The sequence below is a fragment of the Megascapheus bottae genome, chromosome 8 (assembly GCF_031878675.1).
Source record: "Megascapheus bottae isolate mThoBot1 chromosome 8, mThoBot2.hap1, whole genome shotgun sequence".
NCBI lineage: Eukaryota > Metazoa > Chordata > Mammalia > Rodentia > Geomyidae > Megascapheus > Megascapheus bottae.
The window spans coordinates 12,816,951-12,835,702 of NC_143516.1; the positions used below are offsets into that span (position 1 = coordinate 12,816,951).

At 34.0% G+C, this 18,752-nt stretch overlaps 1 protein-coding gene across 5 annotated transcripts in view; it reads right to left on the reverse strand.

Moving 5' to 3' along the window:
• Stxbp5 (syntaxin binding protein 5) overlaps positions 1-18,752 on the reverse strand; it is a 95,647-nt gene that overhangs the window by 42,232 nt on the left and 34,663 nt on the right. For all 5 annotated transcript variants that reach the window (XM_090337990.1, XM_090337989.1, XM_090337993.1 and 2 more), the window contains exons 7-9: positions 15,619-15,702; positions 10,316-10,439; positions 794-872 (exon numbers count right to left, since the gene is read on the reverse strand). In XM_090337990.1, coding sequence (XP_090194116.1) covers positions 794-872; positions 10,316-10,439; positions 15,619-15,702 — 287 coding nt within the window. The remainder of the gene's footprint in view (positions 1-793; positions 873-10,315; positions 10,440-15,618; positions 15,703-18,752) is intronic.

Genomic DNA, 18,752 nt, shown 5'->3' on the forward strand with positions numbered 1-18,752 from the left:
TCCCTGCTCCAGAGATGTAGAATTTTTAAAGAATTTAAAAAGTTACATTTGATATGTTTTCACTTAAATATAATATTGGGTACTACAGAATATTTTTTTGTCATAAAATTTATCTCATTCTCATACCTAACTCATAATGACAATGTCTTCAAATGACTAACAAACTTCCTGTTGTATTATACTGCATTTACATTAGTGATTATCAAGTATTATTATGGGATTTACTTGCTAAAGAGAGAAGCTTTTAAAAGTAGCATATGTATTATACATAAATCAAATTATAAATTTTTTTAACTGCTTATACTATATTTTTCTCCAGGAAATAAAATTTTCTATTTCCAAAGTTTAACAAAATGTATAAAGTTTGACAAGAATAATTATGACTTTCCATGATTACTAAAAACAAGAAAAGAAGTATCTCTTCCTAAATTTACCTGATTTTGTTATTTGGTTTAAAGTAAAGATACAATGAAACTCAAGATTAGGGAAGGGTATTTTTTTTTTTTTTTTTGCCAATCCTGGGCTTGAGCTCAGGGCCTGAGCACTGTCCTTGGACTTTTTCAAGGCTAGAACTCTACCACTTGAGCCTCGGCACCACTTCCAGCTTTTTTTTCTATGTAAGTGGTACCAAGGAATCTAACCTGGGTCTTTGTGTGTGCTAGGCAAGCACTCTGCCACTAGGCTAAACTCCCAGTGGCGAGGGCAGGGTATTTTAAAACAGGTCTTCAATAATAGTAAAATGCCATTTGAGTAACTACAAACAACAAATACTGGCAATGAAAGAAAATCTTACCCAGATCGAGTCGTTTTAAATTCCACCTTGAGGATAGGTTTGCATGGCTCTGGCTTTTTCCCATCCTTTATCTGTTTTCCTAAAATACATATTCCTGAATTAAATTCTAAAGTCCTAAGTCACTCTACATTCTTCTATTAATACTATATATAAAGTGACATGAAATTAAATTCACCATCAAATTAAGTTACTCTAAATTCTTAGCATTTGTAATTTATACAATAAGAATGAAATATAATGAAATCTACCATGAAACATTTTAAATAATTCAGTAATAGTACTTAGTATAAAATATTTTTATAATAATAAAAAATTGAAATCCACTGCTGAATAATTTAATATTTATGTGATAAAAATCTTACTATGGGAAAGTTACAGTCTTTCTACTGTTCTTAATTACAGTTAAGTAAAATAGAATTTCAGTTTGCTAAATGAATAAAAACTTTAATACCACAAAATTGAGACAATAAACTTACATTTCACCTTCACCAAAATGATAAGCTATAAAATTAATCTTTTAAAAATAACTTCATTCAGGACTGGGAGTTTGGCCTAGTGGTAGAGTGCTTGCCTAGCATTCACGAAGACCCGGGTTCAATTCCTCAGTACCACATACATAGAAAAAAGTCGAAGTGGTGCTGAGGCTCAAGTGGTAGAGCTCTAACCTTGAGAAAGTCCAAGGGCGGTGCTCAGGCCCTGAGCTCAAGCCCAGGACTGGCAAACAAACAAACAAACAAACAAAAAACTTGATTCATAATCTCTCAAAGTAAATCCACCCATTTAACCAAGACTGTAGAACATATCTACCTTTATAAGTATCAGAAACTCATTTAAGTGTTTTAATGATCCAAATGATTAGTTACACATTTCTAGAGATTCATAATAGAAACTACCGAAAACTGAAAAAAAAAAAAGGAAAAGCTTGCTGTAGAGATTGTTTTCAATACCACTATATTTCTTTACTATGGCAAGCCACAATACTTGGGTGCATTTTGAGAATCCTGAACACATCTTCAATACACCTGTCCTCTCTCATGGAATTATTTCTTCTCCACAGCACATATCACACTCTAATATCCTTTACAGTTCAGCTGTTTTGTTTATCATTTGGCTTTGCTTTCCAGGAAAGCAAAGTTTTTTAAACACATGTATGCATATTCTGTTGTAACTGTCATGGCAAACACTCTTAGTATACAATGGCATCTAATAATGCTTAACGAGTGAATAAATTAATGACTTTCTATGAGATAATTCCAGAAAGCTTGTGCTAATTGGAACTTCCATCAGCAGTCTAGAAGGTCTATTTGCCAAGGGACAGTACATGGGAAAATGTATACCTAATAACAAATCATGAAAATACATAGAAGCTAATGAAAAGTAAGGAGAAAACAGATAATTCAACAGCAGTTGTTAGAAACTTTAAGACTTTACTTTCAATAACATCAGAAACTGAACAGAAGATCCACAAGAAAACAGAAGTTTCAACAATTTTAAGCAGACCTAACAGACATCTTTCTTTTTCAGTGTAGATAAAACATAACGAGCAGACCATATGTTAGACTATAAAATATACCTTATTAAAATTTAAAGAATATATAAAAACCAATGTGCCAATCAAATTAGAATAAAGTTATAAATGCATAGTGGGGAAATATGGGAGACATCTTTAAAAAGTAAAAATTAAAATTATTAAAAGAGTATTAAGAGAAAAATCACAAGACTCTGAAATGGAACAACAAAAGTGGCAAATATTTATGTAACTGCTCAGGAAACAAGGAGCTAAGACTCAAAATTGCAGAACCAGAAAAAAATTACAAAAGAATCTATGAACAACTATATGTCAACCAAAATGATACCTTAGAAGAAAAGAACAAATTAACAGAAAGACATTATTGCTGAACCAATTTAATTATAGACAATCTAAAAAGTAATGTAACTAATAAAGAGCTATAAATATTTTATTAAACAAAAACACTACCCATAAAGAAAGGCCCAGACTTAGATGGCTTTACTTGTGCTTATGAAGGTGGCAGTTTTCTACAAGAAGGTTTAAGATTTATTAGAAATAGAAGCAACTGTTCTCCTATATATTTACTCCCTACAAAGAAAAGGAATAAAGGGAATATATATAGGGACAGTATTATATCTTGATTTTCAATGATAAAAAGCTAGAGACCAAGTCAATACACAGTAATTTGAAACGGTAAGTAGTGGTACAAATCACCACCTATTAAAATAATTAAATAAAAGAATTAGAGCTGTATCAGAGGATCTGAGGGGATTTTCATAAAATAGTGTGGATTCACAAGAATAGGATGAAAATTAGATTTCTCTTCATTTTATAAAACAATGACAATAAAACAAACCTCCTGCTTATGTGTATATTAATACATACTAATTTTAGAAATCTATACCTTTTGAAAGAATGTCTATTTGAGTTTTGGCCTAACTTATATTGGTAGGTCTCTAACATGGTAAAGTCCCAGGAGAAGAGACTGTATTATGATGTAACTTTTGTATGATGATTAAATGTGTGTGTGTGTGTGTGTGTGTGTGTGTGTGTATAAAAAAAGCCTTTTTAGTTAATACTTTAGTAAGGTTTATCCCACCCAAATCACATGCCATTTTCTTAGGTTCCTCATACCTGTTTTATAGTTTCATTTGTTATATTAATTTATTATGAATATTTTGCTCAGGGAATGTATCTTTGTCCTAATTAGTAAACTATCATGGGGCTTGATCTCAGGGCTTGAGCACTGTCCTTGGGCTTTTTCCTCAAGGATAGCACTGAGCCACCGCACCATTTACAGCTTTTTCTATGTATATGTTACCAAGGAATTGAACCCAGGTCTTTGTGCATGTTAGGCAAGCACTCTACCACTAGGCCAAACTCCCAGCTCAACGTCCATAGTTTTGAGTTATAACTGTGGGCAGTAAAATAAACACACTGAAAAACACAGATTGAGTTCTGACACTATCATTCATTTACCAGCACTATTTATGGAACTATCATTGTTTCTCTACTGATAGGAAATATGACCTTTATTATGTGAATTTTTAAGAATAAATTCATGTCTATAAACTAGTAGTGGAACATCTAATCTTTTCTTCATATAAGAATATCCCTTTTCCTCCTGTTGATGTTTTCACAGTGATGGTTCCTTTTCAATTGTGCTTAGAACAGTAAGTCCTTTTAATCCGAATATTCTGATATTCTTTCCCAATTTCAGTGTTTTAAGTGTCATTGATTACTGCTCTTGATATAGGCTAGTTATTCATCTCTAATCATATATTAATTATTTTCTAAATAGAATTAAGTGATAAAGGTATGATTTTAGACAGCACCTCTAAAGGACATTTAGAGACTCATCAGATTTCACCACTAGATGTCACCTTACTTCACACTTTGCCATTATAATAACAAATCCCTTTAAATGGCCATGACAAATCACTGAGAACATGTTCCTAATAACAAAACCTGGTTTAACAAATCACATAATCCTCTACGCCACATCTGCTTTCTTAGTGGTGTTTACTATGCCTGTTTTTCTATTGCTTTTAACCATTCAGCTACAATGAACTGGTCAAAATCCTGATGACACAAATTCCAAAATTTCATTCATGTGTATCTTCCTTTCCCATTTCTAGTCATAACTGAAATCGCCATATATGGTTAATGCTATAGCTTCCAATATGGCCATCCTCTTCTGTCCTCAGTCATCTGACACACAACTATTAGGTAGTATTTTTGAGATGTAATCTTTATGTTTCTCACAACTAGCTCATTTATGTGGTGTCCAACATAAAGTGTGTGTGTGTGCACACGTGCATGTGCGCATACCAGTCCTGGTTCTTGAACTCAAGATCAGGACATTGTCCCTGAACTTCTTTTGCTCAAGGCTAGCACTCTTATCACTTGATCCAGAAAACCATTTCTGGTGCTGTTTTGGGGGAGGGGGCAGTGAAAGGGTAAGGTAGTTTACTAGAGATAAGTCTCAAGGACTTTCCTGCCTGGGCTGGCTTCAAACTGTGATCCTCCCATCTCAGTCAACTTGAGAAGCTAGGATTGCAAGTGTGAGCCATGGTTGTCTGGACAAAGTCTACATATTTTTTTTTAAATTGTTGGAATAGTGTATAGAGGGGTTACATTTACTTTCGTCAGGTAGTAGGTGCATTACTTCTCACACACTGATACCCCTTTCTCATGTTTTTGTCCCTATCTCCCTTCCCCCACCCTCTCCCAATCACCCTGTTTTCCTCCTTCCCTTCCCCATTCCAAATAAATAAACCAGGTATATTCATGCATGTTAGGCAAGCACTCTACCAGTAGGTCAAACTCTAAAGCACCATCTTCGTTTAAGACTTAACTCTGCTTTCCTAAATTTGTGAAGTACCCTATGTACTTCACCTAAAACCAGAGACACTACTTCTCTACTTCTATATCATAGTATGCTTGCCTTTATCAACAATCACTGCAATGTTTTCAGTTAATAGATCATCTTCACTAAATCTGAGCTCTGAGCTCTTTAAGTGCAATGTATTTTCAGCATTTAATATCTGGTCCAGAAGTGTCATGAGGTACTCAATAAATGTCTATGAAATGATTAAGTATTTATTTGAAAAATGAAGATTATTAATAAAATTCTCTTGAGCTTTAAATTTTGCCATTTAGAATAGAGGATGAATTTTCTAACTAATACAGCTGGTATACTGCATTTATGTTCTTGAAACAGCAAATATCCAATACAGCAACAACAGTTGCATGTGCTTACTGAATACTCAAAATGTGTCTGGAAATGTGAAAGGAAAATACACACTGAATTTCAAGAGGACAAAACAATGCAAACTGTCTCATTTGTACGCTTGACTTTGGAATGAAATGCTTTTGCACATCTCAGGTTACATAATTTCACTATTCAAATTAATTTACCTGACTTGTTTTACTGTCTTTACTATGACCAAGTCAACTTCACATGACTGCATAGAAATTTTATACAAAAATAAAATGAGGGGAAAATAAGATGACTGGGAGAGGGTGGGGGGAGATAAATGGGGACAAAAGCATGAGAAGGGCTATCAATGTATGAGAAGTAATATACCTGCTACCTGGTGAATGTAACTATAACCCCTCTATACATTACTCCGACAATAAAATAAATGAAAATGGAAACATTACATTGCTGATGTGAACAATACTGGTTTGAAGTGACAGAGAATGTACTTTGCTTGGTGAAGTTGGAAACAGTTCATTTACAGCTAGGAATTAGGCATGCCTGCATATCTGGGATTTGATTCTTGGTTTATGATGTATATAGAAACTTCCCTGGGTAACTTTGCACACAGTGACTGGCTTAAATGGCTCGATCATTTAATGTGTGTTCCTGGAAGTTTCTGCTGCACCTTCTTAGAAGCCCACTCAATTGGTGGCCCACTCAATTTGCATCTGAGATGTTTTAAAAGGTTGCCCTAAGTTTTTTTTTCTACCTTTAAGTGAACTCCTTATTTAGTGCCTGGGCTGGCTTTGAACCACGATCCTCAGATCTTAGCTTCCTAAGTAGCTAGCATTACAAGCATGAGCCACCAGCTTGATTAGTGAAAATATATTTCACAAGTATATTTTGGGTTTGTGTGTCTGTGTGTGTGTAGCTGATACCTTGCAAGTATAAGAAGAGTTAGTTACTTATGTGTTTCTAGTAAGTCCTTTCATAGGCATACTTTTATTTTTATTTTTATGCTTCTGGTAAAATTTAAAAGAATTTAAATTCTTTATATGATTCATCCTATTTTAACTGGCTTTTACTGATGCAATGCCTGCCACAATTATTCCATTCTAAATGATGAACACCTATTTGTCATAGGAAAAAATATGGTCAGTAGACAAAAGCAGAACTTGCTCTATACTTACTATAAAAATATATGGAATCCATAGCCAATCATGATAAATGTCTTGAGTTAATGAACAGTGTGGAATGTAACTAAATTTTCACAAAAGTTGATACTTTAGTAAAGTCATCTTATTCAGTCTTATCATTTTAAATTTGATAAAAAATTAAGTTCTAGAGAACAGATGTTATCTCCACAAAGTTCTTCACAAAAATAAATTTATAATTAGGCCCCAAGTTAGATTGCTTTGCTTTAAATAGCCCCAACTATTTTCTGTATGGTAAGACACTGAACTTTATAAATGTTCTAAACTGGTTATTAACCAGGAGGCACTTCTTAAGCTAAACTAACTCTTCTTATACTTACAACGTATCAACAACACACACACAAACACATAAACCAAAACATACTTGTGAAATACATTTTCAAGAAACACTAATCAAGCTGGTGGCTCATGCCTGTAATCCTAGCTACTCAGGAGGCTATGATCTGAGGATCGTGGTTCAAAGCCAGCCCAAGCACTAAAGTCCTTGAGAGTCTTATCTCCAATTAACCACCAGAAAATGGGAACTGGCACTGTGACTCAAAGAAGTAGGATGATAGCTTTGAGCTGAAGAGCTCAGGGTCAACGCCCAAGCCCAGAATTCAAGTCCCAGGACTGACAAAAAAAAAAAAAAAATCAAATAACAAAGAGAACAACAACAACAACAACAAAAAACTACTAATCTATTCTATCAAATAAATATTAATTCCCAAATTTATATTTACTAGAATCACACATAGTCATCATAATTTCTAAGTTCTTAAGATACATTTGTTTATCTGATAGTGGTTCAATACAGATAATATCTATAAACATAACAGAACTAACAAATATTTGTTGAATGAATAAATATGTCTCAAAGCCACAAGAGAAGACTAGATTATTTCATTATTATCTCCATTTACAGATAAAAATTATAAAGTTAGCAATGTCAGCTCATTTTCCAATGGTCACAAGTGTTCTGATTTTAAAATTTCATATCAAGCTGATATGTCTTCAGAATACATTTTTCAAGAATGTTTTAATTTACTTTAACATGAAACAGCATAAATACTACACATTCTGTAAAGTACTAGTAGTATTCAACATTCAATCAGTTCCTGGCTTTCAAAGTAATATTGTAATTATTTTTAAAGATCCAGATACTTAAATAATAATTAGATAAGTTTAAATAAAATTAAAAATATAAAAAAAGTCTAGTACATTTAAAATAATTTACCATAAGTATTGTAGCTAAAAATTAAGACCAAGAATCCACAACGGAAGAAAACAAAGAGAAAGAAATAACTAAATTTTAATAATAAGACAGCAAATATTTTGAAAATGATATACCATAAAATATGTCACACACAGAAGAGATAACACCTGATAGTTGTATGCTAAGTATATGTTTGTAGTTTGATTTATCAAAATGGATTGCCTTGTCATGGGACTCAGTTATAAACATAAATTTAGATTTGATATCTACCACCAACAGTAAACTAATGATTAAGTAGAAAATATTACAATTCTTGAAAAGAACTGATATTTTATGAATGTTAATCAGTACTATAGTGTACATTATTTTATATGATTAAAATGAAATATTTAGTAAAACTCTACTACATTTTATATAAAAGCCATCCTATGTTTTTTAACACGGGCCACCAGAAAAAAAAAATCAATTACTTACATTTCACTTGCATTTCTAATTTTGAGACAGCATTGTAAATTAAATACTGTTTGTCTACCTAGTTTAAAAATAATTTTAGCTGTGACTCCTTTCTACTAAGAAAGAGCTAACACAATGAAAGCATTGCAGAAACTTATATCATTTCCTAATGTCTGTTCTCAAAGATTTTAACTACACGGCACACAAAAAAGAAATTAAGATTAAGCCATATTTTTTCATTTGGAAATATCACATTAGTAATTAATTCAGCCAAGAAACATCAACAGATGTTAAGATAAGAAGGTAAAGTCTCATAAGGAACCATATACCCAAACTTAAAAAATTTATTTCAAATAAGACTTTTGCTAATGCTTATTAATTTTAAAAGGGAATAGAGTAACTTTATAACAGATACAGTTCACAGAATTTTAATTAAATAATCACTAATATGAAACAAATAAACAAGCTCTATTTAAGAAGATGCAAAAGGAGTATATCAGTTGTTTTGGGATAGGCCAGCTGAAAGGTGTAACCTGAATTTAATTATGAAGGAATAGGCAAACAAAGCCATATTGAAGCATTCTATACAAAATAGCTGGCCTATAATTTTTATATTTACCAGATATGAAAGCTCAGATGCTAATACAGTTTTAAGGATTCGAAAGACAGACTCTTCACATGCAGATTTCAAAGAAGGCAAAACCTAAAGGAAAATGTTCCTGAGTATAATGAAAATATACAATGAATATCTGAGATGACTGGCACCATGTGGACAACTCACTCTCAAATATTTAAAAAAAAAAAAAGAGAGAGAGACCCTTGATCTTTTCTTTCAACTTTTGATTCTTCTTGCTAGGGATTAAACCCAGTGTTTCAACACATGCTAAGCAAGTAAATGCTCTGTCACGGAGCTACCTCTACTCCTGGTACTATTCTTTAAGTAATCCTTCTGCTGAATGATTTTTTTAATAATTAAAAAATAAAATAAAAAGCAAATGAACTTAAAAGATGTGAAACTTGATGAATTTATACCATCATTCAACTAACTCTATTTTCTTATGCAACTGAATGAAAAGTTTTCAACTGATTGCTTCTTGCTTTTTTGGTTCACTGGATTTCTAAATCAAATGGTGTAGGTACTTTCTGGAGTTCTAACAACGCTAGGGACCCTAAAACTAATTGGAAAAAATATGTAGTCAGAAAAACTGGAAATCTAGCCTAAGGGATCCGCTACATTCACTTCAAATAAATTTGCAGCAAATGTCAAACGCTTTCTTTATAAACATATATGTACATACATATTACATACACATACATATATGTGTCTATATAAACATATACATACATGTCTATATGCATACACATATATGTATGAACATTTGAACTCAGGGCCTAGATACTTTTCCTGAGTTGTTTTTGTTTTGTTTTTCTTTTTTTCTCTCTCTCTCTTTTTTTTAAATGCTAGTCCTGGGGATTAAGCTCAGGGCCTGAGCATTATTCTTGGGCTTTCTCACAGCTAGCGCCCTACCACTTGAGCCATAGCACCATTTGCAGCTTTTTTCTATGTATGTTGTACTGAGGAATTGAACCCCAGGTCTTCATGCATGCTAGGCAAGCACTCTACCACTAGGCCAACCTCCCGGTCCCCTGAGCTGTTCTGCTCAAAGCTCTCATTCTACCACTAGCCAGAGTTCTCCCGGCTTTTTGGTGGTTAATAGAAGATAAGAATCTTATGGACTTTCCTGCCTGGGTTGTTTTCAAACTGTGATCCTCATATCTCAGTCTCCTGATGAGCTAGGATTATAAGCAACAATTACTAGTGCCCAACTATATTTTTTTGTTAAATAAAATAATATTCATTCATTAAAACCACAGAGCAAACCCAAATGCAAACCTAAACAGAACAATCTCCTGTCCATGACAATTTAGATACACTTACTCTTACCATGTGGAGTGATTGTCTGCACAGGCTTGGCGGGTGACCTCACATTCCATATGGTCAAAGTGCCATCTGAATGACTGCAAATGAACTGCTTTCCTTCATGGTGCCAAGCCACAGAGTGAATAGCCTACAGAAGAATGTTAAAGGTTCCATTATTAAATGGGTTTATCATTAATGTGAATTGTTAAATGAAGTATTTTCCAAGCTAAAGTAATCATTAACTCTACATTCTATAATATAAAAAAGATTTTATTTCACAATGAGAGTACTTTAATTCCTTTTAACTATCTGACTCCTTGAGCCAGTACAAGGACACAACAAAGATATATAGCACCACTTTTACAGATTTTTTTTTTCAAAATAAATCATACCTAAATATAAACTGCCAGGTTATTACGCCAATATACCATTGGGAATAAAAAAAATCAGATGCATTGGTAGATAAAACTGGAAAATTAAGTTATATTTCTAAGCTAACTGAAGAAAAATAATCTGAAAAATACTTTAAAAATATGATTATGCTGGGCATGGTGGCTCACGCCTGTAATCCTAGCTACTCAGGAGGCTGAGATCTGAGGATCTTGGTTCAAAGCCAGCCCGGCACTAGGCACTAAAGACCGTGAGACTCTTATCTCCAATCAGCCTCTAGAAAATGGGATGTGGGGTTGTGGCTCAAAGGGGAGGGTGGTTGCCTTGAGCTGAAGAGCTCAGGGACCATGCCCAGGCCCAGAATCCAAGCCCCACAACCACCACCACCAACAACAAAAATAAATAAAAAAGATTAGATTTTTTTTCTAGTATCTTTTCTCTTTCAAATTTCAGTTTTATAAATCACTACTCCTATTGGGCACTAGTGGTTCCACTGTAACCCTAGATACTAAGGAGGCTGTCATAGGGAGGATGGCCATTTGAGGACAGCAGAGGCGGAAAAATCTACCAAAGTCCATCTCTAAATTGACCAGCAAAGAGCAGGACTAGAGGCATGGCCCAAGTGGTAAAAGTGCCAGTCAATAAAACAAGTCTCCGGTGTAGTTCAAACCTCAGTACTGTTTAAAAAAAAAAAAAAAGCAGGGTGTTGGTGTCTCATGTCTGTACTCATGCTACTCAGAAGGCTGAGGTACAGGTATGAGGATCATGAATCAAAGCCAGCCCAGGAAGAAAAGTTTGTGAGACTCTTATCTCCAATAAACTACTCAGAAAAAGCTGGATCAAGTGATAGAGCACAAGACTTGAGAAAAAGATGTTCAGGGACAATGTCCAAGCCCTGTCCAAGTCTCAGGAGTACGGTGAAAAAAAGAAAAGAAAAAAATAAAGAAAAATAACAACAACAAAAAATAAAGTCACTATGCCTTTGAATTACTACTTTTTTTTTTTTAACAGTCCTAGGGTTTGAACTCAGGGCCTAGGCACTGTCCTTGAGCTTTCTCAAGGCTAGTGCTCTACCACTAACCCCTCTGAACATAACCCTGACAATAAAATAAAATTAAAAAGGGTGTCATTTATCATTCTGACATAATCAAGGAAGAGCAGTTTGCCAGTTGGACAGGTACTACAGTTGCAAAGTTACCTCAATTTCCTCTATAGCGATAAATGTTACACAGTTGCTCAAAATATTTCTTTTAGAATAAGCTTTTATACTTTCAAGGCATTTGGCGACATGACTCATTTCTTTTAAAATGCTGAATTTATTTTCACTGTGCTTCTCAGTCACAAACTAACCCATGTTAAGAAATCCATCATTGTCCAATTTCTTAGCTGACTTCAGTGACTAGTGTGCTTACACAAGCCAAGACTGTTATGATGGCAACAGCTGTCATGGTTCACCATTGCATTTCCTCATTAGTTCCTCTGTATTTCAGTAGGAAACAAAGTGATAACTTCTTTTTCATGCCCAGTATCACTAATTTTTGTTTTTTGTATCACTTTGACTATGTCAATTTTAAAGATCATCACAAAATCTAACTTATTTTCTTAATTTTTGCTACTGTTATCTATTTTATAAACTTTGTTCTCTATTTCAGTTCAACATCTTACTCTGAATTCAATTTCTTCTTTATCTTCTAGTTTCTGTGGTATACTCTGAAGCCACTGGTTTGTGACCTTTCTTGTTTTCTAATATAAGCTTTCAATGCTAAAATGAACCTGTCAGTGGCAATCCACATACCTCACAACATTTTTCCAGTTCAAAATATTTGTGTTTCTTCTTTGATCTTTATATTTACAAGTATATGTTTCACTTTGGAATACTTACAGATTTTTCTATGTATTCTATATTAATTGATAACTAATTTAATTCCAACACAGTAAAATAATCTATTTAAATCTTTTTAAAGTTGCTGAGATTACCTTCAGGGCACTGAACATGAACTGTCTCATCAGAGGTCCATGTACAGTTACATTGTTGTTAAGTAACAACTTCGACACATACTCTTACTGATATCTCTTTCAGCTATTATTGATTAGCGTGAATATTAATTTTTCTATCCTTTTATGGTACATCTGTATCCTTAAAAGTGGATTTCTTATAGAAATTGATATAATGACACAAATTGTTCTCTATGTCTTCAATCTAATCTTTCATGGCTTTTTCTTCTGCTGCTTTGCTTTGTGTAGTGAAAAAAAAAGGTTCTTTCCTCCTTTGCTTCATCTTTTGGAAATAATGCTATGGCTACTTTAGGATATGCACTACAGTGTTCATCTTACCATATTTTGCCTTTATATACTATTATAGTGATTCAATTATAGTGATAATATTCTAACAGTATTCTCTTTTGCCTTTTAGGCAATTGACCATATTTTAATCCTATGTGGTACAAGCTTTTACAGTGCTTGAATAATAACCTCGTAAAGAGACCCACAAAATAAGAAAGGTTTTGTTTACTCCACCACTAGGCTACCTCGCTCCTAGCCCTGAGATCTAAATTTTTATCACTGACCTTCAGTCTGAAAGATGGCCATGTGGTAAATGCCTATAAAACTAGCTGAGGCAGGAGAACCACATACTTTCAGTCTCCAAAAATAAATGAGTAAGTAAATAAATAAAATTTAATTATCTTGATTGGTGAGAAAGGAAACAGCTTTTGATTAAGATTACTATGCTTATGTTGGATAATTAGTAATGCAACTTCTATTCAAATGATCAAATTCTTCAACTTGAAAGAATATTTTATCTTAAACAAATAGGAAAAACAACTTACTTGTTTCCTAGCAACAGCTCCAGTCACTGAACTAGAAACTATAAACCTTATCACTATCTAAAAACATGGTTTCTAGATTCCACTTAACACTGAAAGAAGCCATAGTTTCATAAAAAACTATATTTTAAGTTTGGTTGAGAATATACACAATTAGTAGGCATATTATGTGATATCACATTACAAGAAAGCTATCTGAAATATAAGGTCATTCAAAGGATTCGGAGGTAGAGAAGGTAGGAGATTGGACAATTTGAAAATAAACAACTTTGGTGGATCAAATGTGCTTACATCGGGCCGGGAGTTTGGTCTAGAGGTAGAGTGCTGGCGTAGCATGCACAAAGGCCCGGGTTTGATTCCTTGGTACCACATACAAAGAAAAAGCCAGCAGTGGCACTGAGGCTCAAGTGGTAGAGCTCTAGCCTTGAGAAAAGTCCAAGGACAGTGTTCAGGCCCTGAGCTCAAGCCCCATGATTGGAAAAAAAAAAAATGTGCTCATAACATTAAGTACACAGAGAAACTAAAAATAAAAATAAACTGTTTACCTCAGAAATTACTATGGAATAATCTGAAGTGAATGCAGGTTGAGTATCTTTTATTTGAAATACTCAGAATCAAAAGTGTTTTAAATGTCACCATCTCCCAGGTTCTGAAATACCTGCATAATTTTTTTCCATGGCACATTCTTAATCCACAAATAAAAAATAATCCCAAGCCTATTGAATAATGATAAAACCTTCAGATTTCAGAGCATTTTACATTTCAGATTACTGTACTGAAAAAATTAAGCATTTTTCCTGCCTTGGCTTATGAACTGCATTACTATATAGCCAAAATACAACCACAAAGCATGTAATAGGAAATTTCCATTCACTAAAGTATCCCAGCTACTAACAAGGAGTAAAGAATATATTTTGCAATTACTATACATAAAAGACCCAGGTCCTATGTAATACTGGCTTCCAGTGTCAGCAACAGCTGAAAGAGGAGTAGGTTCCATTTATCAAAAAAGTATGAACATGGGATGGGAGTTTGGCCTAGTGGTAGAGTGCTTGCCTAGCATGCATGATGACCCATGTTCAATTCCTCGGTACCACATACATAGAAGAAAGCTGGAAATGGTTCTGAGGCTCAAGTGGTAGACCTCTAGCCTTGAGAAAGTCCAAGGACAGTGCTCAGGCCCTGAGCTCAAGCCCAAGACTGGAAAAAAAAAAGTATGAACAACATGAACAACATTTTGAAGTACTTTTCCTACACATAAAAAACAAACCTCTAGCCGGGTGACGGTGCAGTGGCTCATGCCTGTAATCCTAGCTACTCAGGAGGCTGAGATCTGAGGATCAAGGTTCAAAGCCAGCCCCAGCACAAAAAAACCTGAGACTCTTTGGAAGTGGGGCTTGGCTCAAGGGTAGGGCAGTAGCCTTGAGTTGAAGAGCTCAGGGACAATGCCCAGGCCCAGGGGTAGAGTGGAAGCCTTGAGATGAAGAGCTCAGGAAAAGTGCCTAGGCCAAGTTCAAGCCCCATTACCCACAAAAAAAAAAAAAAAAAAAGAAAGAAAGAAAGAAAAAGAAAAAAAATAAAGAAACTCTATCTCATCAAGCCTTAGTAAACTACCCAATGTATTAGCAATCTGAGGAAGAAAGATACTAGAGACAGACAGAAATATCCAGGATCTAGGAGACTCTGTCTTCAATAAATAAGTAACCATAAAGAAGGAAATGAAGAAATAAGTAAGGAAAAGGCTTCAGATTTATTGGCCAGAGTTTTCATTTGGATCTTTAAGCAACTATAAATGTCTACAAAATATTCTCATTTCTATAAAAGGGAAAATATATTTTTGAATCTGTTTTCAAATGCACAGAATCTCTCAGGGAAAACAGAGTCTGGAAATGTAATGATTGTAAGGAAATTAGATGAACAAATGTGAGGGGTTAGAGAGAACTTTGAATATATAAATGGAAGCAAGAACACCTAAACTATTTTTGTGTGATTACAATCTATAATCTGTAAGAAATCCTAACCTCAACTAAACTTACATCAAAATTAAAAATTAAGTTCTTAGAGAAGGTACTCTGAATTAGAGAAATAACAAGATCTTTTATTAGCTTTTACCTCATCATATGTATATCTGTAATCTGCTTTCTTTGACTTGAGGTCCCATAAGACTACTGTTCCAGATTCAAAGCCAATCAAAAGCTATAATAAAAAGAAAAGAAATAATATAACTATTATACAAAATGTACACTTGATAACAACAAAGCTTAAGTCATTTATATGCTTTAAGCATAAAATTATAATTAATTGTATAGATAGCAAACCACATAATGACAAATGACAGCATTTCACTGCATACTTACTTGCCTCTGATATTTAGGGACCCTAAATAGAATTGATTTTTTAAAAAGAAAACAGTACTATTTGAAGGTCTAAATAATGGGAGGCTAAGACAAGAGAACCTTGGCATAGGCTGAGGTTATATAGTGAGGCCCTGTCTTAATAAAGCAAGAGCTAGGGCTCAGTAGTAGAACACTTGCATAGTATGGAAAAGATCCTAAACTTAATCCTCAGCACTTAAGAGAGATTTCTGAGAAAGCAGCATCAGTGGGTACATTGTATATGGATACAGCTGTCTATATTATCAATCATCTGTATCAGAGAAAAAATATTTAATGGTGAAATTAGCAAAGTCAGTGTACATAGTGCACTGTGGAACACAGAATGCCTAATTTGTCACTGGGAAAATTGGGAGTTCTAATTTAAAATCTGTTCAAAGAATTTAAATGGACAAGGAAACACCTATATGCCATGGACTACTAAGTCATAAAGAAAAATGAAATGATCATTTACAGTAAAGTAGATGCAACTGGATATCATCATTGAGCAATATATGCCCAATTAACTAACTCAATGTTTTTGTTTAATTTCAGAATAAAAATGCCTCCACCAATACACCATGAATATAACTGTGAGAATGGGAACAAAAGAAAGAAAGAAGAGGGAAAATGAATGATGGAAGATAAATAATATAAAGAAATGTGTCATTGTAGGGAGATGGCATAAAGGAACCAACTGAAAACTACTGAACAAGCGGTTACGGAAAACCAATTGTTCTCTGTGCAAAACTAATGTATGTGTAATAAAAATCTTAAAAAAAAGAGACCTGTGCTATTAAAATAGCACACAGCCTGATGCATAAATTCACTAAATGGTATTTATTGCTTTTTAAGTCATTTTCTACTAATGTCTAACCTTTCTTACCTAGACCATTTGCTTCATGTGGGGTTAGGCAAACATGAGGTTACCTCTGAAGGACGGTGTTCTCTCACCTTGTATCATACTCATACTTTTTTCCTAAGTGAATTTGCACATATGAGAAAAGAGCCAAATGATTCTCCGAGGTTATAGTGAAAAATGTCAGATCTTTGGAAACACTTTTCTGTAAGAAACTGATGACTAGAAAATATATTTAGCATTCTAATATTTCAAAAACGTTTCAATGAAAATAAACCATAGAACGAAGCATATAAAGCTAGATTAAAAAACTGAGGCTGATATAGTTACACATAATTTATTACATAAATCAAGTACATATCAAATAATACTATTATAACAATATACTGGATACTATGAAACATATAGACTGACCTGCATTAAAACTACCTCTGTGCTAAAAGTCTTTTAAATTCAGGAGAACTGAGATATGCATACATTTCTTAAAAAGGCAATGAATTTTTAAAAAGTGAGATGAAACATGACTGGAGTACTAATGAATAAAGATGTGGAGAGGATACTTTCTGTCAGGACTGTAAGGAAAGAGATCATACAGAACTTTTTAGTCTGGCCTTTTCATGTGAGTAGGAATTCAGCTGAGAGATTGGTGAGAGAGAACTGCAAATGCAGCAAAAAAATTGTAGTTGAAATCTGAGAAATAACTATTTGCTTCAGCATACCATTTGGTTAAAAAAGTTCTGAAAGATAAGGAAACAGGGATATATCCTAAGAAAATATCATTTAATCTGTGAGACACAGAAGACTTATGGGCAACTTCGCAGGTGGGCAACTTTAAGTTTGAAATGGCAAGTGATTAAAAATTAAAACTGAAATAGGAAGTGATTAAAAATGGACTGAACATCTGGATGCGGGAGCCCTAGAACGCTATGGTGACTATGATGGAGGAGATCTGACTGTGAATCATGCTGAAGATCTGATTAGTGTTGGGATGGATACCAGTGGAAAACGCTAGTTGTGTGTTTGACTTTTTGGCCTTCTGCAGTCATCCCATACGAGGACAGGAAACATCGCTGTGGTCTCTGTATTTATCTCAGTGATTCTTGGCATCCTGGCTCTTCACTGAAACTGCCTACCTCATTACTTCCTGATTTGTTATCTGCCTCTTGGAATGTATCCAGAACTCCTGTAGTAAGCTAGCCTAGGGACAATCTGGGCCCACAAAAGCAGAGGTTGGGGAGACACCTTTGGGGTTTAATTATGTCTATTGATTAACCCATTCCTCATCCCATGGTGGTGTTGGATTCTTACGTATTTAATAATAAAACTATTATATGACTTCAGGGGCATTTCTTCATCCCTCACCCCAGAATCAGCTGGCTGGAACCAGCGCTTGAACTGTGGTAGCCAATATGAAGCTGACCAGAGAAAGAATGCTCACTTGCAGGATGTATAGAAGTATCTTGGTAAGCAATCCCATAGTGGAGGGATGTTTTCATTCTCTTACCATGGTTTCCACTCAAAACGTTTAACTTACAAAAAAATCTTCTATGAAAAAAGATGGGATGGGAATTCAGCTTTATATAAATAAACTGCTTTCAAGTCATACAATTTCATGATTATATGTTAACTGAAAACAGCCCAGTGATCTTATTCTTTGCCAAGTGCCAACGAAGTGTTAAATAATTTATAAGGTTGACCTGTCCCACTAACTGAAATGAAAACTTGAGATAAATCCCTTTACAAAATGAAGTATTACTTCACTGATCTTTGTCAGCAATAAGCTTCCTGGTACTTACTCAGATTAACGTAATAATACTACCCAGGTAAGATATAAATCATTAGTAAAACTCCTTGAAAGGCAGTTTGAATTAGGAAATAAAAGATTCACAGAAAATAAAATTCATGATTTTAAATGTAGTAACAAGCTTAAGCTAATAATAGTTAGATATTGGCTCTGAAATAGTTTCACATTACAAAAAAATTGAATTTTATTTAAAAAAATCTCTAGGATCAGG